At 52.1% G+C, this 21,851-nt stretch overlaps 1 protein-coding gene across 6 annotated transcripts in view; it reads left to right on the top strand.

The window, feature by feature from the left end:
* The window catches only part of TRANK1 (tetratricopeptide repeat and ankyrin repeat containing 1), a 101,568-nt gene extending 80,779 nt beyond the window's left edge, over window positions 1-20,789 (top strand). For all 6 annotated transcript variants that reach the window (XM_086720388.1, XM_086720390.1, XM_086720389.1 and 3 more), the window contains 7 exons: window positions 1,333-1,421; window positions 5,837-5,940; window positions 6,051-6,183; window positions 11,312-11,457; window positions 14,442-17,491; window positions 18,597-18,695; window positions 19,771-20,789. In XM_086720388.1, coding sequence (XP_086576514.1) covers window positions 1,333-1,421; window positions 5,837-5,940; window positions 6,051-6,183; window positions 11,312-11,457; window positions 14,442-17,491; window positions 18,597-18,695; window positions 19,771-19,871 — 3,722 coding nt within the window. In that variant the 3' untranslated portion in view covers window positions 19,872-20,789. The remainder of the gene's footprint in view (window positions 1-1,332; window positions 1,422-5,836; window positions 5,941-6,050; window positions 6,184-11,311; window positions 11,458-14,441; window positions 17,492-18,596; window positions 18,696-19,770) is intronic.
* The last annotated feature ends 1,062 nt before the right edge of the window (window positions 20,790-21,851 follow it).

Raw genomic sequence — 21,851 nt, 5'->3', positions numbered from 1 at the left:
GATTTTTTTTTGGGGCGCCTGGGTGGCGCAGTCGGTTAAGCGTCCGACTTCAGCCAGGTCACGATCTCGCGGTCCGTGAGTTCGAGCCCCGCGTCGGGCTCTGGGCTGATGGCTCAGAGCCTGGAGCCTGTTTCCGATTCTGTGTCTCCCTCTCTCTCTGCCCCTCCCCCGTTCATGCTCTGTCTCTCTCTGTCCCAAAAATAAAAATAAACGTTGAAAAAAAAAAAAAAAAAAAAAAAAAAAAAAAAAAAAAAAGATTTTTTTTAATGTTCATTTATCTTTGAGAGAAAGAGAGAGAGAAAACAGAGTGAGAGCAGGGGAGGGGCAGAGAGAGAGGGAGACACAGAATCCGGAACAGGCTCCAGGCTCTGAGCTGTCAGCACGGAGCCTGACACAGGGCTCAAACTCACGAACCACACAATCATGACCTGAGCTGAATTTGGATGCTTAACCGACTGAGCCACCAGGCGCCCCAGAATTTGCTGTCTTCCAATCTATAGCCATAGGGGAGGAAGGTAGACTGAAGTTCAAAAACTGAGCAACATCCTTTCTCACCCCTACTTCCCCCTTCCAAAACCCGCGACAACCTGGCTTGGTAAGCCAACATTGATCTTTTTTTTTTTTTTTTTTTTTTTTTTTTAAATGTTTATTTATTTATTTATTTAGAGAGAGAGAGAGAGAGAGGGAGCACGAGAGGGGGAGGGGCAGAGAGAGAAAGAGAATCCCAGGCAGACTCTGTGGTGTCAGCGTAGAGCCCAATGAGGGGCTCGATCCTATGAACCACAAGATCATGACCTGAGCTGAAATCAAGAGTTGGATGCTTAACCGATTGAGCCTCCCACGTGCCCCTAAGCTATGTATTAGAACGAATACTAGAAAGACAGCACAGGTGTATTTGTCTGCCAGGGCTGCCGTAATAAAATACCACAAACCTGATCGTCTACGTTCTGGAATAGTACAGTATCGGTCTCCAGCACTGGACGTGAGAAGTCCGAGGCCACAGTGTCAGCACCTTGATCAGACGTCTGCTGAGGCCTCTCTCCTTGGCTTGTCGATGGTTTTCCCTCCGTGTGAGCCCCTCTTTCTCCGTGTTAATCTCCCTTCTAATAAGGACGTAGATCGGATTAGGGTCCACCCTAACAGCCTCCTTTTAACTTACTAACTTCTTGCAAGGCCCTGCCTCCGAGTATAATCACATTCGGAGGCCCTGGGGGTTAGGGCTGCAACATATACATTTTTGGGGTGAGGGAGGGCGCACACTTCAGCCCATAAGAGCACATTTAAGGGAACGAATGCCCAGAGAAGCAAACCCACTTTTCTTTTTCATTTCAGACTTTGATGACAGCATGTTTGTTAAGACCTCGACACCTGAGGAATGGATCGCGCAGGGAGAATATTATGCTAAACACCAGTGCTGGAAGGTAAGTGCTGGACCAGGAGCCTGGGGGTGACGTCTTTGTGACTGGGGACCTCATCGGGCCTCACAGGCAGGTTTTCCGCCATCCAGCTTATCACCAGGATAGGGCAAAGGTTATGGCTGTGGTGCTATTTCTTCCGAGATATCAGGTCGCCCCGCGATGAAGTGAGCTTCCTGTCCTGCTCCTTCCCCAGTGCAAGGGTGACATCCCTTCCCTGTGGCCAAGTGCCAGCATGTACCGATAGGAAGAGGGAGTGTCATGGCTTCTGCCCCAGCCACAGACCCTTCTGTTAACTTTCTTTTCCTCCTGTGCTCTTCGTTTCCACTTTTTTTGCTGTCATCCCACCACGTTTTAAAATAGTAGCAGGGGCGCCTGGGTGGCGCAGTCGGTTAAGCGTCCGACTTCAGCCAGGTCACGATCTCGCGGTCCGGGAGTTCGAGCCCCGCGTCAGGCTCTGGGCTGATGGCTCGGAGCCTGGAGCCTGTTTCCGATTCTGTGTCTCCCTCTCTCTCTGCCCCTCCCCCGTTCATGCTCTGTCTCTCTTTGTCCCCAAAAAAATAAACGTTGAAAAAAAAAATAGTAGCAGATTGGGGGCGCCTGGGTGGCTCAGTAGGTGGGGCGGCCGACTCTTGATTTCAGCTCCGGTCATGATCTCATGAGCCAGTGAGATGGTGAACCACGCTGACGGGGCAGAGCCTGCTTGGGTTTCCCTCTCTGCGCCCCTCTGCGTGTCTCTTTCTCCCAAAGGAAATAGTAAATAAACGTTAAAGGAAATAAAACAGTAACAGGTTGGTCAATTGTTTCTCGAACTGATCCGACACAGACCTGACTGCCAGTCTGGGGCTAGTGAGCATGGGTGAAGCTTTATCACCAGACTGAGTTGACCAATTCTGGGCCACGAGCCGTGTTGCCAGCGTGAGCAGCCTTCCTCCGGGCAATGTTATCGCTGCTGGTCCTTTTGAAATACTGAAGCCAGCGTGAGAAGCCCCATCCCTCTCCCACAGTCAGCATCTCTACACCTCACACGGTCTCAGGTGAGGCCCCAGGGCCTGTGTGTTTCCCGTGATGCGGCGGTAACGATGTCTCCACCTACAAGGCACAGACACCTTCAGCCCAACAAGCTCATCTTGGGCCCCATCTCATTCCGTGTCTTCCCTGTGTCATCTGCAGCTTGTCAGGTGACATGATGACTGCAGCAGGTTGCTAAGCAGCCCATCCTCCCCAGCAGCAACCCAAGCAGGGCTGAGGGCAGGCACTTTTCTTCTCAGGGGTCTCTTTCTTTATCAGGAAGTCCCCCGTGGACTTCTTCTGACATCTCACTGCTCGGTGCTAGGTCACGTGCCCACGCCTGGTGCAAGGGAGTCTGGGAGGGCAGTCCCGTCCTGCGGTCTCAGCCCTTCATGGAAGGCAGGCCCTGCCATGACGCACGGGAGGGAGCGGGGAGTGCTGTGGGCAGCTAACCCGCAGCTGAGTTCGGCTGTAGCTCCTGTAAGTCTCAGCCAGGCCACCCACATCTGAACTCAGCAGCCAGTCGGCAAGCAGGTCGGCTTCTGGGGGTTAGTTGGCATTTGGCTCAGATGATGGGGGTGAATGGGGACACGGGCCCCTCATCCTCTGGCAGATGAGCCTGGGCTGAGCAGCATTCAGAGTAGAGAGGGAGGCAAACCGTAAGAGACCCTTAAATGCAGAGAACAAACTGAGGGGTGATGTGGGGGGGCGCGGGGAAGAGGGGAAAACGGGTGATGGGCACTGAGGAGGGCACCTGTGGGGAGGAGCACTGGGTGTTGTGTGTAAGCGATGAATCACGGGAATCTACGTATGTAACGCTGTATGTTAGCCAACTTCACAATAAATTACATTAAAAACAGAACGAAACAAAGAGTAGAGAAGCCCATGAGGCCCCCCTGAAGCCTGGCCTTGGAGCTGGCCCTGTGTTACTTGGCTGTGTTGTGTTGGCCAGAGTAGGTCACAGCCCAGATCTGAAGGGAGGAGACATAGGCAGCAGTCTCGGGAAAAGCTGCAGAATTATACTGTGTGGACCGCTACCGGGAGCACTGAAGGACTGTCGCCACCTTGCGATCAGTCCTAAGGGGTGAATATGTAGGATTTAGCTGCTAGAAGTGGACAGAGCTCTGAAACTTTACCCACTGCCCATCTTTGTTATAACTTGGATGCTGTTATAAAACCAAGACTCTCTTTGGGGGGAGCAGCAGAGAGGGAAGAGAGGGGAGATATGGGCAGCAGGTATGGATATGAACTTGGAAAACTAGACGGTCTTTCCCTTTACTCCCTTCAGAACAGTGTTGGTGTAACCTATACGTGTCGCCCATGCATTTCCAAGTCTTTAGCCCTTTTTAAATTATTATTGTTATTAATGTTTATTTTATTTTTGAGAGAGAGAGAAAGAGAGCAAGCAGGAGAGGGGCAGAGAGAGAGGGAGGCACAGAATCCAAAGCAGGCTCCAGGCTCTGAGCTGTCAGCACAGAGCCTGACGCGGGGCTCGAACTCCTGGACCGTGAGATCATGACCTGAGCCGAAGTCGGATGCTCAACTGACTGAGCCACCCAGGCACCCCTGATGTTTGTTTATTTTTGAGAGAGAGAGAGACAGAGAGCAAGCAGGAGAGGGGCAGAGAGAGAGGGAGGCACAGGATCCAAAGCAGGCTCCGGGCTCCGAGCTGTCAGCACAGAGCCCGACGCGGGGCTCGAACTCACGAACCAGGAGATCGTGACCTGAGCCGAAGTCGGAGCTTAACCGACGGAGCCACCCAGGGGCCCCTCCAGTTCTTTAGCCCTTTAAAAAGACCTTTTGAACGTTCGAATCTAAAATCTTTTTATGGGAGCCGGCCCCGATGAGAATGCTATAAAAAGCTTTCTCCTCACCTGATTTTGTTTCGGCTCCGCTGAAGGGCTTCAGGACCCAGGTTGTTTATTGGGTTTTTGGCTGCATGTCAGGGAATGTTCCAGAACCAGCATATAAATGGCAACCACTAGAGGTTCACTCACTCGATAAGTTCCTGTTGAGCTACTGGCCATACATTGCGTTTAGGTTGCAGGGATACGATGGTGAGCAGGACACACACGGAAGGGTGCACGGCTCCTCATGCTGCAGGTGTCACAGATGAGAGATGAGCTGCCCTTAGAACCAGCTGTCCGGGACAGGTTGGCCAGGAAGGATGCTCCAAGTGGGAGCCTTGAGCTGAGTCCTCTGGGCAGAATGAAGTTAACTGGGCAGAGAAGGAACGGGAGAGCGTTTCAGTTAGAAGGACTAGCATGTGCAAAGGCCGGGTGGTTGCCAGGAGTGTGGCACAGGTCACTGGAATGCAAGGAGGCCCGCGAGGCTGGCGAGGCTGAAGCAAAGAGCCTGAGGGAACAAGATGTTGTCCCATCTGCTTAATCCTTCCCTCGCCCACGCTGAGACCTAATCTTTACCTGCTGGACCAAACCTGACTTTGTGCCCTGTAGCCTGTGTGCTGAGACGTGGCGTCAGCACTCCCGTTTTAGAAAAGCAGCTTTCGGGGCGCCTGGGTGGCGCAGTCGGTTAAGCGTCCGACTTCAGCCAGGTCACGATCTCGCGGTCCGGGAGTTCGAGCCCCGCGTCGGGCTCTGGGCTGATGGCTCGGAGCCTGGAGCCTGTTTCCGATTCTGTGTCTCCCTCTCTCTCTGCCCCTCCCCCGTTCATGCTCTGTCTCTCTCTGTCCCAAAAATAAACAAAAAACGTTGAAAAAAAAAAAAAAAAAAAAAAAAAAAAGAAAAGCAGCTTTCTGCAGGCCGGGATGGGGGTCCAGGCCACTCTCCTGTGACGCTTTCATGCCCACCTTCTACGTGCTCAACACAGAGGTGCATGACCCAGGGATCTGGCCAGTTATCTTTCAGAAGGTCCCCGTCTCTATCCCCATCCCTACCCCCCCTTTCTGTGTTCGCGGCTCTTCCGCCAACACTCCCAGTTAGCTATTGTGGTTCCGGACTAGAAAAAACCTGTGTGGGTGCCTTTGGGCCAACGCTCCGTGTCTCTGACCTGAGGTTGCTAGTGCATACGACGAGAAGGATGAAGCTTCTCACACATGGCCTTTGGAAGATTAAGTGAGGGTGTTACTTACGGCGGCCTGTAAAACTAGGTCCGAATCCCTTTTCCGTGGATTCTGGGCACTACCAAAAGGAACCTTTGAATGGGAAGGGTTCGCCGGTAACGTTACTGGGCTTTGTCCCGTGAGGTCGTTTTCTTTAGCTCATCGGCACGTTCCGGCTCCTCCCCTCAGGCTGGGCCGGGGTGAGACTCACTCCCTTGTCGGTGCACACACGGGCGTGTGCGTGTGTGTGCGCGCGCGTGTGTGTGCGTGCGCGTGTGTGCGTTTAACCCTCGTTCTGTACGTCACCTCCAGTTCCTTGTTGGGAATCAAAGCCTTCTGCCCGTTCCAGGTGGCAGCCAAGTGTTACCAAAAAGGAGGTGCGTTTGAGAAGGAGAAGCTGGCCCTGGCCCACAACACCGCCCTGAACATGAAATCCAAGAAAGTCAGCCCCAAGTAAGAGTCCCGGGGGTCATCTCGGGGCTGCTCTGGTGAGAGCCGCGGGTGAAACCTAGCGGGGGCTCCGTCGCCGGTCCGCGGACACTCTGTTTTGTCTCCTCCTCCAGGGAGAAGCAGGTGGAGTTCTTGGGACTGGCCAAGACCTATCTGGAGTGCAACGAGCCAAAGCTGTCCCTCAAGTGCCTGAGCTGCGCCAAGGAGTTCCAGCTGTCCGCCCAGCTGTGCGAGAGGCTGGGGAAGGTGAGGCCCAGCCTGCGCTGTCTCTGGGAGAACCGGGCCGCCCTGGAGCCGACTCCCTCAGCCCCCGCTTGCGTCAGGGAGGGGCCCCGGGCCTCCAAAGAGGGACACGGCAGCCCCGAGGACTGCAGGGCAGTCGTTTTCTCCACGCGCCCGAGCGTTTCCATGACTCCAGAGATGTGTGTGCACGTCCACGTCTGTGTGAAGGTTTGCGATCCGGCGTCAATCACAGAGGGGCCGAGTGTTCAAATCAAAGGGCCGATGGGCTTTGGCATAGTCCTGCCTTCCTGTCCTCCCTGTCCAGGCCGGAGTCTGCCTGCGGCGATGGCCCGGCACGACATGGCGGTTTTCCCGTGTTCTCGGTCACTGCTCTAGTTGCCAACCAATCTGGCGGGCCGCTAGCCGCAGGTGGCTATTTAATTTATAATTCAAGTTAACTAAAATGTCAAAAAATAAGAAATTCAGTTCCTCGGTCCCACTAGCCACGTTTCAGGTGCGCATTGCTACGAGAACACTTCCATCATCGCGGAAAGCTCTGTTGGGCAGAGCTAATGGTCTAGAGCATAGCTACTCACTGCGTGGTCAGCAGGCTGGCGGGCGGGCCACGCAATTTCACGTGTCTGCACCAAGATTAACACCGAAGGTGAAAGTGACCAGTGAGAGACTGTTAGGGCAGTTCGGCACTGCCGTGACATCCAAGTGGTGATGATTGTTTTGGCGATTCCTTTTTCTCCTCGAGTCAGAATTGGCATGGAAAACTGTATCAGTTGTAGATGCACGACGTCATGATTCGATACATGTGCGTGCTGCGAGGCGATGCCCCCAGTAGGTTGAGTTAACATCCATCACCGTACAAAGCTTGTTTTCCCTCGCAATGAAATCTTTTAAGATCTGTTCTCGTAGCAGCTTTCAAGGGTGCGCTACGGCATTATCTGTACTCACACGGTTCACGTTCAGTGTATCCCTTGTGAGGGATGGGAGGTGTAGAGCGAGGTGGTTCGAGAAGCTTTGCTCTAGAATGCCCAGCTCGGGCTGCGGTATTCCCCCATGTAAAAGGCTTTCCAGCAGGAAAGTGGGTTTCCACGCCTCTCGTCTCCCCGTGAAACCTAGTAGCTCCTGGATGTGCAGAGCATCCCGGGCACTGGGTGGGGCGGGAGCGTGGGGACTTTGAAGTGTGGCCCCCAAGTCAGTGTAAAGAACATGAGGCCCTCATGGTGCTGCCTGCCCGGCCCCACATTGATTAGGGTGTGCGACCTGTTAGGGTGTGGGAGACGGGGATGGGATAGGGATTCCCCTCTGGGTGGGAGTTTGGGTCCTAAGATTCCGGGTACTGGCGTAGCTTCTAACCTGTCCACGTTCCTTAGCTACGAAATCCTTAATGCCCTGTGTCGCCACCTTGGACCTACTCGCTGACAACTACAGGGAACCAGCCTAAGCCTTTGCTTCCCGTTTTTGCCCAGCAGTGCCCGCCTTGACTGAGTCAGAGACCTCTTCCTTATGGACTCACTTTGCCCACCGCCCCACCCCCAGCCTGGAGAGCTCTTCCTCTGAGAGTAGGGGGCTCAGGGACCAGGAGGCCATAAGTACAGCCTGTGCTCCCTCCTCCGGGACTTCAGCACCTTCAGAACGTGGAGGCCACCCTGCTCCCCTTCCGCGGGTTTGGCCACCGGTGGCGGCCTCGTCTGCTTCCTCTCGCCAGTACATTCTAGCAGCTCCAAGCCCCAGCCAGGGAAGGGTCTTGTCCCAGCCCCCTCCCTGGAAGGGTGTGCAGCCCTCAGCCAGCCTCAGACCTCACGTGGTCATCCTGCCACACTAACCGGCACGATTCACGTTGACCAGCTGGGCAGCAGCCTTTGTCAGTATCCTTAGACCAAATTGCCCCCCTGTTCCCAGCCCCTAAATGTGTGTCGCCCCTGCCAAGAAGTGTTTTTGCGGGGACCCTGGGAATGCAAGACCGTTTTGCAGGGATTCCTCTGCCTCATCCGCTTCTTGCCTCTTTCCTGAGAGCGACATGGGCTCCCTCGGAAACCTCTCAAGGCCCCTGCTCTGGACGGCGGGTGGGAGCCCTCCGCTCAGGGAGCAGAGCTGGTGGAGGAGAGAGCTGCTGCATAGAACCAGCCCTGTGCTCTCTTTCCGGTTGGGCACACGCTTGGCACCTGGCAGGGCCTGCCTTCACACTGGGGGGTTTTCCTTCAGAGTAATCAGCATTGTCAGGGGAAGAAAGAGGTGGGGTGGTAGGTAATCCGGTTATGGGGTTTTATTCATGTGGCTGAGATGGGGCTAGATGCTCCCGGCTCTGTGAGGTCTCGGGGCTCAGAAGAACCTCACACCCGAATCTTTCCTTGTTTTTTATGTTTAGTTATTTCCTGAGAGAGAGAGAGACAGAGTGCAAGCAGGGGAGGGGCAGAGAGAGAGGGGGAGACACAGAATCGGAGGCAGGCTTCAGGCTCCAAGCTGTCAGCACAGAGCCCGACGCGGGGCTCGAACCCACAAACCGTGAGACCGTGACCTGAGCCAAGGTTGGATGCTTCACTGACTGAGCCATCCAGACACCCCTCATACCTGAATCTTCTTTGAATTTTGGCACTTGGTGTAGATGGTCTAGATAAATAAAAGCCAACTAAAATTTACTGGAGGGACCGGAATATATTTTGTCTTATTTCATTTTGGTTTTGTTTTCTCTTTGGACCTCAGGAGCAGTAAGTAGAATTATGAAATGAACTATTCGACAAACAAACAGATGGGCCCGGGCTGTGTGCCGGGCACTGTGGGTGCTCAGTGGCCGGTAGGCGACAATACAGGGGCCTCTGCCTTGACAGAGCTTCCGTTCCTAGTGTGGGAGAGGGACGGCGGACAAGCCAGTAGCATAGAAGATGCCAGTGGTGATGAGGCTGGGTGAGGGGAGAGGGGTGTCAGGTGTTGCTGTTTTGGGCAGGGGGCGGGCAGGGAGCTGTCTTGTGAGCAGAGACGGTGCGAACACCTGGAGGGCATCGTGGGCCAAGCGTCCTTGCAGGCAACAGCCCCCGAGGTGTGAGCGTGTGGGCGTGCTTGAAGAACAGCAAGGAAGCTGGTTGGGCCAGAGCAGAGTGAGTGGGGCAGAAGTGGTAAAATGCGCAAGAGAGGGAGGCAGGAGCAAGTCACGTAGGGCCTCCAAGTCCGTGGCAGGGACTGGATTTTGTTGACGTGTGACAGGGAGCCAGTGGAAGGTTCTGATGGCAGGAGCCACATGGAGCTCGTTGTTTGGAGGCTCTGCGGGGGGTCTGTAGGCAACAAGAGTAGAAGCAGACAGGCCAGTGGATGTGATTTGGGTTGCCACGATGGTGGTGGGGTGCCGGGAAGGGGAATTGCGGAAACGTTGCGAGAGCCAAACACAAAGGATTAACCAAAGGGCTGGATGGAAGTGTGGGGGGAAGAGCGGGATATAATCTTCTGTTCGCGCAAACCCACTGTTGGTTTTTGTTTGTTCATCCTCTTCCTCTTCATGGCCAGTCTCCGGTCCCATTCTCTCGTCACTAGCAGCCATTCCAGTGAATTTAACATGTCATCCCCATATGCATGCCTGATTGAATAACAAATTCTAGTATTTTCTATACATGTATGTTCTGAGCTTTCGTAAATAGCATATTGTTCTGGTTTTTACTCTTTCCACCCCCTGCTATAGTGTTGAGGTCCGGCCAGGTTTGTGACCCCTGGTAGTATTCCAGAATGGGCATCCACTGTATTTGACTTTTCCATTTCCCTAGCGGTGAACGTCCAAGTTGCCACCAACTCCCGGCTGCCACACACAGTACTATGTGGCACAGCACGTCTCCTGCCAGTCCTGGGTACTGCTGGAAATGGGCTTGCTGGCCCTAGGGTATGCATATGCTTAATTTCACCAAGCGAAAGTGGAAGCCACTTTGCTTTCTAGAACAGCCGTACCACTCTGTGTAGGACGGTTCCAGGTGCCCCATGTTCTTGACCACATTCAATGGGCTCTGGTTTTCTAATTTTTGCCAATTTCATGGATGTATCTCACTGTGGTTTTATTTTTTATTTATTTTTTTTTTTAAATTTTTTTTTTCAACGTTTATTTATTTTTGGGACAGAGAGAGACAGAGCATGAACGGGGGAGGGGCAGAGAGAGAGGGAGTCACAGAATCGGAAACAGGCTCCAGGCTCTGAGCCATCAGCCCAGAGCCCGACGTGGGGCTCGAACTCACGGACCGCGAGATCGTGACCTGGCTGAAGTCGGACGCTTAACCGACTGCGCCACCCAGGCGCCCCCTCACTGTGGTTTTAATTGACGTTTCTCTATCAGTGAGCTGGAGCATCTTCATTGATTTGTTAGTCATTCAAGTTTCCCCCACTGTGACCTGCCTGTTTGTATCCTTTGCCTAGTTTTCTGTTGTGATTTCAGGAAAGTCTTTTTCTTGTGGTCGAAAGAATCCATTTTATGTTCTAGATCTGTCTGGTCAAATATCATGGCCATTAGCCACATGTGGAAATTAAAGTTAAAATGAATGGAAATGGAATGAAATGAAAAATTCAGTTCCTCAGTTACGCTACCCACATTCCATGTGCTCACTCTTCACACGTGCTTGGTGGCTACCATATTGGCTAGCATAGCTATAGAATATTTCCATCTTCACTGCAAGGTCTATTTGATGGCGCTGGTCTAGATGTTCATGTTTGCCCTCTCTCTGTTAACTTTATTTCACATACCCTTTATTCAGCAGTTTTGATTCCATCAAAGGAAGTTTGTGTTTTGCGTTTTATTGAAGACTTTCTTTAACCTCAAGGTCACAAAGATATTCTCCTACGTTTTCGTCCAATAGCTTTCACATTTAGGTCTTTATCCTACCTGAAGGTTAATTTTGTATATGGTGTGAGGTTGGGATATAACTTTATTTTTCTCTCTATAAATAATTCTATACAATATATAATATGTATAATACCATATGTATTGCATTTTATATATAATTTTTATGTAATTTTATATAAGGAAATCGGTTTCCTAATATCGCCTATGTCTCAGCATTTTTCACTGGGCCCTAACAAATAGCAGACATATTGTTCGTGGTATTGGCTTATTTTTAAGATCAAAAGTTATGCTATGAATACTCTAAGAGTGTATTTTACTCTGTCCTAGATAAAAGATGCGGCCTATTTCTATAAGCGAAGCCAGTGCTACAAAGATGCTTTCAGATGCTTTGAGCAGATCCAGGAATTCGATCTAGCACTCAAAGTGTACTGCGAACAGGAGCTTTTTGAAGAAGCTGCTATTGCAGCCGAAAAGTAGGTGGTTTTATTCTCTCCCTTCCCCCACCCCGCTCCCTCCCTCCTGCTGCTCTCTGGGGGCAGCCTGCCTTGGAGGGTGTTATTCTGCTCTTCTGAAGCGGCCTGCCCGTGTCGCCCTCCTTCCACTCGAGTGGTGGCCTCGGTGCTGGGTCAAGAGCTCCTTGAAAGCAAGAACCAAGCCTAAAGGATTAACCGAGGAGCTGAATGGGAAGTGCGGGAGGAAAAAGAGTGGAATATAATCTCCAGTTCCCAGCAGAGTCACCATTGGTTTCAGTTTGTTCATCCTCTTCCTCGTCATGGCCGGTCTCCGTTCCCACTCTCTCATCGGCAGCCATTCCAGTGCCTTTAACATACACGCTCTTAATATATTCACATTTAATGTATTCTACTCTCTTTGTAAGCTTTGACTCAGTGTCATGAGAAGAGGCAGAAGATGATGAAGGGTTTGTTACAAGCGTGTATATAAGACACATGGCAATTTTGTGCTTAATGATGGTTCTGTCCTCTACCCTTACCTGCTGAGGTAGCAATTTCGCTGAATGGACGGATGAAGGTAAGTGCACTAGTGGGCAGTCAGGCCTTTGCTTCACCGTGATCTATGGGCAGACCCTCAGCCATGCAGTCATACATATGTGTACGAAATGTATGTTCACATACCCTCATAAACTTCATACATGACCCACTGGAGGCCTTCTCGAGCCTTTATCTAGCTCATATTCCAAAGATGATGTCAAGATGGGCAGGGCTAATGGTTGACAAGGAATACAGAAACGGCATGTTACTGGTGCCCCGAAGAGATCTTCTTGGTGGTATGGGGCAGCTAGAATGACAGAGACCGCTATTCTGTGTTTCTGTTTGAGTCTACTCTCAGCTCCTGGAGAAGCAGGGTGTGGGTTGGTTCTACATTTTCCTTGCTTTCTACCAAATTCTGCATGTGACAAAATGAACATAACGGACCCAGGTGTTCAAACTTCAGGTTTTTGGGAAGTTAGCTTTTGTTAAAGTATAATATATAGTCAAAAAGGTGCACCTAATTCTCACAAAATAGATCTACTTGTGTCACCAGCACCTCGATAAAGGTGCCCAGTACCTCGAGTTTTAGTTTTGGAAATGGAAAAGTAGGTGTTCTGTGCCATGGCTGGTAAAGTGAGCATATTCCTTCGTGAGGGTCTTTGGTACCCTTACGTTTATGATATACGCATCGGGTATGTAGTAGTCCGTTTAGGCAACCATAACGAAATGCCATGGATTGAGGGGCTTAAACAACAGAAATTTATTTTCTCCTAGTTTTGGAGGCTAGAAGTCCAAGATCAAGGCTCCGCCGGTTGGGCTATTGCTGAGAGCTCTTTCCCTGGCTTACAGATGGCTACCTTCTCACTGTGTCCTCAGGTGGCCTTTCCCTGGCCCTTCCACATGGAGAGAGACTGCAAAAGACAGGTCATTCTCTGGTGTCTTCTTATAAGGACACTAATCCTGTTGGATCAGGACTCCACCTTTGTGACCTCATTTAACCGTAGTCTACTTCCTTTAAAGATCCCATCTCGAAATTCAACCACACTGGGGATTGGGCTCGAATGTATGAATTTCAGGGGACACAAACTATCACTCCATAGAAGGGTGCCAGCTGTGACATTTGTTGGGCACGTAGTTACCAGGGTGCTATGCAGTCGTGATATGAGTAATTGACCAGACCAATTCCCTTGTGAAGTCGTATGACAAAACTGACTGAGAGGTTGTTGTTTTTTTAAAGTTTTAATTAGTTATTTAAACTTCTGCTCTCAGGTTTTCAGCAGAGCATTGAATCGTCGCAGATTTTCCCCAGAAACATATTTTTCTCTCATTATTCTTTTTAAGCTTGATTGAGGTATACAGCTGAGAGTTCCTATGTGTTGAGTTGAGATCTAAGTGTAATCTGAGTATTAACTGGAAACTCACGTTAGATCTGTCCGAGTGTCCTTTGAGCACCGTGCGTATTGAGTGTAGAATTCAGTGGCTAACTGGCATGACCCAAAACACATTGTGGACCTTGGAGATTTGCAAAGGAAATACCCGGGGAGTTCTTTACACTTGCTGAAAGTACTCACCACTCCATTAGCCGAAGCTCACATGTGAAGTATACTCCTTTCCTTCATCTTTATTTACAACCCTTCATGGGAGACCTCTCGTAGAAGAGGAAAAGCTAGGAAAGCAGATGTTTGTAGGATAACTCTGAGCCATCATAAGGAGCCTGGGCACTTCTCTGGTTGTGAGGAGACGGGTTTTGTCCTATCAGGGTTCAGAAGCACGCATGTTTTATTGGATTGTTCCAGTGCCTTGGAAATTGGTAGTGTGGGAGGTACTGACTTTGACCAGCAGAGTAAAGGGGAGCATTCGGAGCTTCGTTAATCTCACTCTTATCAACCACGCTCGTGCCTGGCAGAAGAGAAAAATCAGAGGTTGGGTGATGAGAGGAAGACTGATGTCGTTAATGTCACGCTGGCGTGTCATGCTCTGTCTTCACCCTTCCTCCTTAGTCCTGTCTCCAACTCAGTGGGGTTGTCGGCCCAAAATGAGGATCGTGCTTTTATGAAAATGTAAGGGTTTCTTTTTTTCTACAGGGATCATTTTGGTTATGCATAATCGTTGCCCTTCAGATTGACTTTCATTTATCTACTTAGTTTTCTTCTCAAAATTTTAGTTACTTTTCTTTCTTTAAATTCTCAGGCTGACTTTCAAACCTAACTTCCATTTGCTTAGGTCGTCACGCCGTAACATTTCATTAACTGAACATACGAAAGCTTCGTTCCTTTGGAGAATACAGAATTCATTTTGCCCCCGCGAAATGAAGCACTCGTAAAGATGCCGGATAAGTTTAGGCCCTGTTTTGTAATTTAGATCTACACGTGGGTGGGACTTGTGTCTGACTTGCTCTGTGCTGTATTTTGGAGGAGATTTTCTCCCGGGTGGTAATGAGCTGACATTTGGGTCGTCTGTCATTGCAGGTACGAAGAAATGCTGAGGGCCAAGACCCTTCCCATATCCAAGCTGTCTTATTCTGCCGGTCAGTTTTACCTGGAAGCCGCAGCAAAGTACCTGAATGCAAACAAGATCAAGGAGATGATGGCGGTCCTCTCGAAGCTGGACATAGAAGACCAGCTGGTGTTCCTGAAGTCTCGCAGACGGCTAGCGGAAGCGGCGGACCTGCTGAACGGGGAGGGTCGGAGAGAAGAGGCCGCCTTGCTAATGAAGCAACATGGCTGCCTGTTGGAGGCTGCCCAGCTGACTGCTGACAAGGACTTCCAGGCCTCGTGTCTGCTGGGGGCTGCCCGCCTCAATGTGGCCAGGGATTCGGACGTGGAACATACCAAGGCCATTCTGAGAGAAGCTCTTGACCTCTGCTATGAAACCAACCAGTTGGCCGGCATTGCCGAGGCCCAGTTCCTTCAGGGGGTCATCCTGAGAGACTTTCAAAAGCTCAAGGACGCCTTCTTCAAGTTTGAAACACTCAATCACTCGGCGGGAGTGGTGGAGGCACTCTACGAAGCTGCCAGCCAGTGTGAGGTCGAGCCTGAGAAGGTCCTGGCCCTGGCTCCGGGGGGCTTGGAAGTCCTCCTCAATCTGGTCAGGGCCCTCAAAAGAGTGACCAACAATGCCGAGAAGGAGATGGTCAAGTCTTGCTTCGAGTTTTTTGGGATTTCTCAGGTGGATGCCAAGTATTGCCAGATAGCTCAGAACGACCCTGGACCCATATCAAGAATCATTCTTGACCTGGATGTGAACCTGAGAGAGAAGAAAACAAAAGACTGTTTCTTGGTAATGACCGACCAGGTGAAATTGGCCCTCAACAAACACCTTTTGAGCAGGCTGCGTCAGATCACGCAGAGCCTGCTTGGGAAGACCTACGCAGGCGTCTGTATGAGGTTTATCGTGGGCCTGAAATGTGAGGTCGAAAACTGTAAAGATTTCCACAGGCCCTTGCGGCGCTGTGAGGCCAAGTGTTTGGTTCAGTCAAAGATACACTTGGTGGCAATCAGCGGGTTGCTTTTGGAAGCCAAGAAAGTATTCCCGAAAATCTTAGCGGAGGAACTCGAAGAAATCGATTACGTTTCGTCTGGCTGTATGTACGGCCTTTGCAAATCCTTGCTGAACGTCCTCTTCCCTAAGCATTTCCACCAGAGAGTGTTGTCAGAAAACCCCACGGCCTGCAAAGAGATCCTCAAACCGAACTACAAATCCTTTCGGTCGTACAGGGCAGCTCTGAAAGAGTACGTCCGTCTTCTGTTTCAAAACGAGAGGGCGCGAAGCCGCCGGGAGTCTACAGACCTGTGGCTGAACGCCATGCAGGCGTTCCTGGTCTCCTCCAGCTATCCGGAGGAGTTCGAAAAGCTGCTCCGTCAGGAGGAGGACGACTACAACAGGGAACTCAAAGCTCTAGAGGCTGAAGAGGAGGAGAGGGCCAGGGGGAGGGGCGGCAAGGTGAAGGGAATAGAAGGAAAGTTCGGCATGTTGGCGCCCAACGAGGACGATGACGGTGCCGAGAAGACCCACCTGTGCTTCATCCGGCTGCTGGAGAATTGCATCGACCAGTTCTACGTGTACAGGAACCCAGAAGACTACAAGAGGCTCTTTTTCCGTTTCATGAACGTCCTCGTCAAGAGGTGCAAGGAACCGCTCGTCCCCAGCATCGGAAACACGGTGGCCCTGTTGGAGCTCCAGTTCATCCACTGCGGGGTGGTCCTGGCCCGCCTGCGGAAGAACGCCATCCTCCGCCTCCCCACGAGCTACATCGCGCTCTGGCACTACTGGGAATTCCTGGTCAGCGAGAAGGACAGGGAGCTCGGGGACGCGTTCTGCATCGTTCAGGGTTACAGGCCTAAGGACGCGGCCAGAGCCATTCGGGATTTCCGGTTCCACCTCTCCTACCTCGTCAAGGTGCTCTGTGGCCAGGAGAATGGGAACTTGAACGTCCTGCTCGACGCCTTCGGCGAGATGGACCGCGTGGTGTCGGGGGAGGCAGAGCGGACCCTGGTGCTGTGCCTGGTGATGCTGCTCAACGCCGAGGAGGTCCTACAGCCGTACTGCAAGCCTCTCCTGTGCCGCCACTTCCAGGAGATCCAGACAAGGCTGCAGCTGATGAGTAGGGACTGCCCCGACCGGGTGCCCGAGAGGCTCCTGAAAGCGGCGAAGCGGGCGTTGGTGGCGGGCAACGCGAAGTCGGTGGCGGAGGCGCTGCGGGACCTGCTCTTCGAGCGGGACGAAGAGTACCTGATGGACTGCTGCTGGCGGTGGGACAGCGCGCACGCCAAAGGGCCCGTGGTCCGCGGCCTCTACCACGAGGAGGTGAAACTGAGCCGCCTGCCCAGTGTGGAGCCCGCGGACCACTTTGCTGAACCCGAGTGTGAGATCGGCCAGGACGGGACGGACGAGCTGGCGCCAGAAGACCGAGACCCCGTCCTCGCTGCCATTCTTTCCCGGAAGCAGCGGAAGGCCTCCGTCCGGCGCAAGTTGAGGAGGGCGTGCCTGGTCGTGTCCCTGTGCATCAGCTGGAGGAGAAGGGTGAGCACCCAGGCGGAGTGCTTCCGAGAGGAGACCAGGGAGCCCGGGGCCGGGAACTTTAAGAAGGCCGACATCGACAGGACCCAGTGTGACCTGTGTGGGGTGAAGTTCAGCCGAGGTCCTGACGGCTATTTTGGCCCCGGGAAGGCACTTGAAGGAGTGGCTGCGGAGGCCGTGGCCCCTTCCGTGGCCGAGCCGGGAGACGAGGAGGGTCCGGAGAAGAACAGCGAGTCTTACGAGCAGCACATCCGCCTGGAAAGCCATCAGAGGCAGCAGGTGGCCTACCAGAGGTACTTCGAATTTTTCCACGAGAAGGTGGACCCGGCCATCGATGAAGGCAAGCTGCTGGTGCAGGACATTGAGCAGAGCGTGTGGATCCGCAGTCACCCGGGCTCCAAAGAGCACAGCCACATGTTGCAGAGGAAGGTCCAGGAGAACATCAAGAAGGTCTCGGATACGGCGGAGGACCTCTACAGGCGGAAGGCCTGGGCTGGCGGTAAGGCGTCCCCAGAAGTTGGGCCCTGGGGAGGGTGTCAGAACCCAGGCTTTGAGAACACATGTCAGATCAAGTCCTGGGAATGACAGAGCTTGGCGTTGGCAGAAATACAAGTGAGGAGCGGGCGTTCTCAAATCACGGCAAACCCCCATTATTTGAACCACCCCACCCCAATGAAAACATGTGGTTATCTTGAGTCGGGATGGTTTCCCTGGCACCACACAGAAGAGAGGGCCTTGCTCACTAGTTCTGTGACGAGGACGTCGGGAGGGCATTTCAAGTTCTGTGACAAGGACGTGGGGAGGGCGTTTAACGTCCCGAGGAAACTCTTTAAGCTTCCCATCTGTTCTCCAGTGACCATTTCTTGAGCGCCTACTCTGTTCTGAACGTTTGACTAAGATCTGGGGCTGCATAGCTGGTCTCTTCCTTTTTAGGAGGGTTCTTAAACCATACCCGGCGTGAGACCTTAACAGTAAGAATTCTTATGTGGCCTTTGAATCAGATTTCCTCTAACTTCCTTGTTCGCTATTTCCTAGCAACTTGCACTGAGTGCAAGTCGTGTTACGTACCAAATAAGTGAAGTTTCGTGTTTAAAACTCATTCTGTCATCCAGACACTCCAGTGTAAGGTTTAAGGACATTTTGATGTTTATTTATTTTGGGGAGGGACAGAGACAGAGACAGAGCATGAGCCGGGAATGGCAGAGAGAGAGGGAGACACAGAGTCCAAAGCGGGCTCCGAACTCTGAGCTGTCAGCGCAGAGCTCCACACAGGGGTCGAACTCGTGAACTGCGGGATCACGGTCTGAGCTGAAGTCCGATGCTCAGCCGTCTGTGGATTTAATGACATGCTGAACGAGGTTCCCTGAAAGGTTTGCTGTTGGCAGTCTCTACCCGTCACACAGTGATGGCGTCAGGCTAGCATTTAATTGCAGTTTACGTCTGAGGGGGCAGAAGGTGGCTGTGGGTCCTTATCCCGTCGTCCCCCTCAGAGGAAGCACACAGACGGCCCTTGGGAGGTAGGGGCTTTGGCTCTAGTACTGACTAGTCTGGTTCCTGCGGCAGCCCCTTCTTCACTCAGAGCCCTTGTTCTTTGGTTCCTGTAGCAGAGGAGGTGATGGCTCATTTGGTCAACTTGCTGATCCCGTCCGTCAGGGATGCGCGGGCGTGGCTGATGAAGGCAGAGCTCCTCTTAAATGAGGAAGGTAAGGAGCCCTTTATCCCAGGGTGATGCTCTGGGTCTCGTGGCTCTTGGTTCCGCTGATTCCCAGGTCAACGCGGAGTGGGGTCACCTATAACGTCCACTCACTGTCTAGGGTCATCTTCCCCCAGTGAGTCGAGTAACATCTGAGTTCCCCCCCTCTGACCGATGGCTCATGTTAGTTGCTTTTTCCAAAATCTCTTGTGCCGCTCATGGGCTCCTATCGATGACACCCAGTCACTACTCATGCTCAATACAGTGACTCCCACGCGTAGACGAAGTATTGAAGGGCTGTCTTTTGGCAAACAGGGTCGCCTCTGTCAACCATTCATGTAAGTCCGCGAATATTTATTGAGGGCCTAGTATGTATCAGCGCTGTTTTGGCCTTGGGGATATAACGCCAACGCATTTGTGAGCAAAACAAAATCACTGGGAGACTTACACGCCCCTTCCTAGAGGGTTAAGGGCTTGTACGGAGTGAGTCAGGTTTCTCTCCTGACAGAACGATCTTGCCAAATTCTGTATCATCCCTCTTGCCCATCCCAACTGCCACCCCCTCTTGGCCAGACTTATTTTTTTCTTATTCCGTATATTTCATGTGCCCCAGGTTGCCCTTCTGTGGGTCCTCCTAATCCAGATGCTACTGGAAAATCTAGACCCCAGAGCTGGGGAAAACTAAAAGGGACTTGGCACAAATATCTGTGTCGGGGAAAAACATCCTTAGAATATATTCCCTGCCAGGACCATGATTTTTGTGATTGTTTCAAAAGGGAGATGACTGGTATACCAACTCAAGTTTGTGGTTGAATTTGGGTTTTTGTTTGATTTCTTTGCCATGTAAAGGGTCTCTGAAATCAGGGCAGAGGCACCAGCCTGTACAAGAACTTAATTCTAGAGAAGGGTGTTTCCTTTGGCTCTGACCCAGGCTTTTTTGCCCTTTAATTTAAAACAATTACAGAGACATTAGGTTTTATTAGCACGTTCTGTTTTACAGTGGTGTGAAAAAAAAAAAAAAAAAAAACACCGTTCTGTGCTTTGTTCCCAGTGTTGTGTTTGTTTCTTTTTGGCTTTTGAAACAGGTATCGTCCAGGAAGATGATTACGAAAATGAAGCCGAGGACTTTGGTGAACTCCGTCCTCGAAGGCGTTCGCGGAAAGGTGGAAAGCCGAGAAAATACTAATGTCCGCTCAGCTGCTGCCTCCTGAGCCTTCAGAACATTCCATCCTGACTTAGAATTCCGAGTGCTGGGGCAGATGGGGGTGGGGGGAAAGAATGTAAATTAGCTTAAAAGGGGGAGTCTAGCCATGCCTTTGATTTTTATTCTTGTTACAAGAGCTGCTTGTGCCCAGGGTCCACGTAGGCCCTCTGCTGGCCACTGCTTACCCCCAGGCCACCCTCTGCTCATCTCCGAACCTGCTTACAGCAAGGGCCCTTCTGTTACGGCCTCTTGCCTCCGTGCAACTTTTCTGCCCTCCTTCTCCCCATTTTTTGTGACCATTTCCAGCTACCTGTGCGAGTGACGGTGAGACTACCTCAGAATGTAGTCAAGAACTCCCCAGCGTCCTATGGGTGGGAGCCTCAGGACCTTTGCCCTAGAAGGCAAGCCTGGGGGGTGTTGTGGGGGATTCCCAGCCTGCCTCTCCGAGGTGGTCCTAACTCTGCCTTGGCTATGGTGCAGACATTCCACAAGTGTTTGTGTGTAGCCCTATGTGTCTCACTTTCTTGGTTGAAGGAGGCTCTTGCTTTACCCCCAACTCCCACTGAGCCGGCGGCCATCCGTATGGTCCCATTCTGGAGGCCTTCGTGCCGCTCACGCTTCCTGCCCACCCTCTGCCCTGCCCCCCAGCTCAGCCTGTGTGAAAGCTCGGCTTACGTCGGACCTTCCCTGATCTGTCCTCGCAGCAGAGCCAACTTCCCCCCCCGTGTTGCTGCTGCTCTTGCTGCTTAGCGTTTTCTCTTTATCGTCTTTCTAAATGACTCTATTTCCTTGTTTCTAATTTTTATTCCAGGTGGTTTTTATAAATTTCACTTTTGCCGGAAAAAAAAATCAAATCTTGCCGTATTATCACGTTTTTATAAAGTGAAATCATTTCTCTTACGTGGCGCTGTCCGTTGACTTATTTCCGGTCTCCGCTCAGTCAAGGGGTGGATCCTGGGGCTGGTTCTCTCCGGCCAGCTGGTTGACGCCTTCTGAAATGAAGACATCTGGGGACTCACAGCTAGTTGCGTTGTCTTGAGGGCTTGCCTGTGTCTCCTGAGCGTTTAGGGTGTGGACTGTGGGAGTTTTGTCACTGCTGCCTATTGGGACTGCCCCCAACAAGAACATTGCCCCGGGAGGCAGGAGACCCGGGGTCAAATCTTCTCCTGACCCCACTGAGCCGTGTAACCTGGGGTGGTCAGATCACTGAGTGCCTAGATGTGGCACTTGAGTCCGTAGGGGCTCGGGGTCTGCTGTGGGACAGAGGCGGTGACGTGGAGAAACAGCAGTGATAGAAATGCATATCATGTGGGTGGCAGCTTCGTTTACATAACCCAGTGGGGCCTCAGTTTCCCCTTTAGGGGAGTTGAATGGTCTCAGAGCCCTTTGTGCATGCCCTGATGCCCGGTGGCTCTGTAGCTTTTGCCATGGGTTCGAGCACCCTCAGGTCTTGGTTCTGGGATCTCAGGATTTGCTTGCGTTGGATGAGCAGGACAGCTGAGTCTCCGGAAACAAAGAGTCCTCTGTCCTCTGGTCCTAGGCCTCAAGGTCCAGGAGGCTCATGACTGGGCCAGATGAGCCTGCTACCTTCTGGGTCAACGCTGTCTGATAGAACTCCCTGGAGAGAACCACTCCCGAGAATCTACCTCCTCGACTCATAGGGGTCCTCGACTCATAGGGGTGCAGAGGCTGGGGAGAGAGGAATGGGATTCAGCAGTATGGTCAGCAATTTCCCCTGATGACCTCAATCCTCAGGCCCCACCCAGTCCAGGGGCTTTGGTGTCCCAGGCCTTGCCTGGAAGTCCGGGAAGGGGGTAGGTGTAAGGGGTCCCTAAGAGCACTCTCATGTTCGGGAACGCTAGCAGGGCTCACGGGACCCAGCCAAAGCTCTACGGGGCACCATCTGTAAAGGGAAAAGGCACATGGGCGGAGTCGAGGGGGATGTCAAGTGCAGGCCGCTGA

Source organism: Puma concolor, chromosome C2, assembly GCF_028749965.1.
Source record: "Puma concolor isolate L17-30 chromosome C2, mPumCon1.1.hap2, whole genome shotgun sequence".
Classification (NCBI taxonomy): domain Eukaryota; kingdom Metazoa; phylum Chordata; class Mammalia; order Carnivora; family Felidae; genus Puma; species Puma concolor.
The sequence above is the reverse complement of the archived record's forward strand: the minus strand, read 5'-3'. Positions and strand labels throughout refer to the sequence as shown.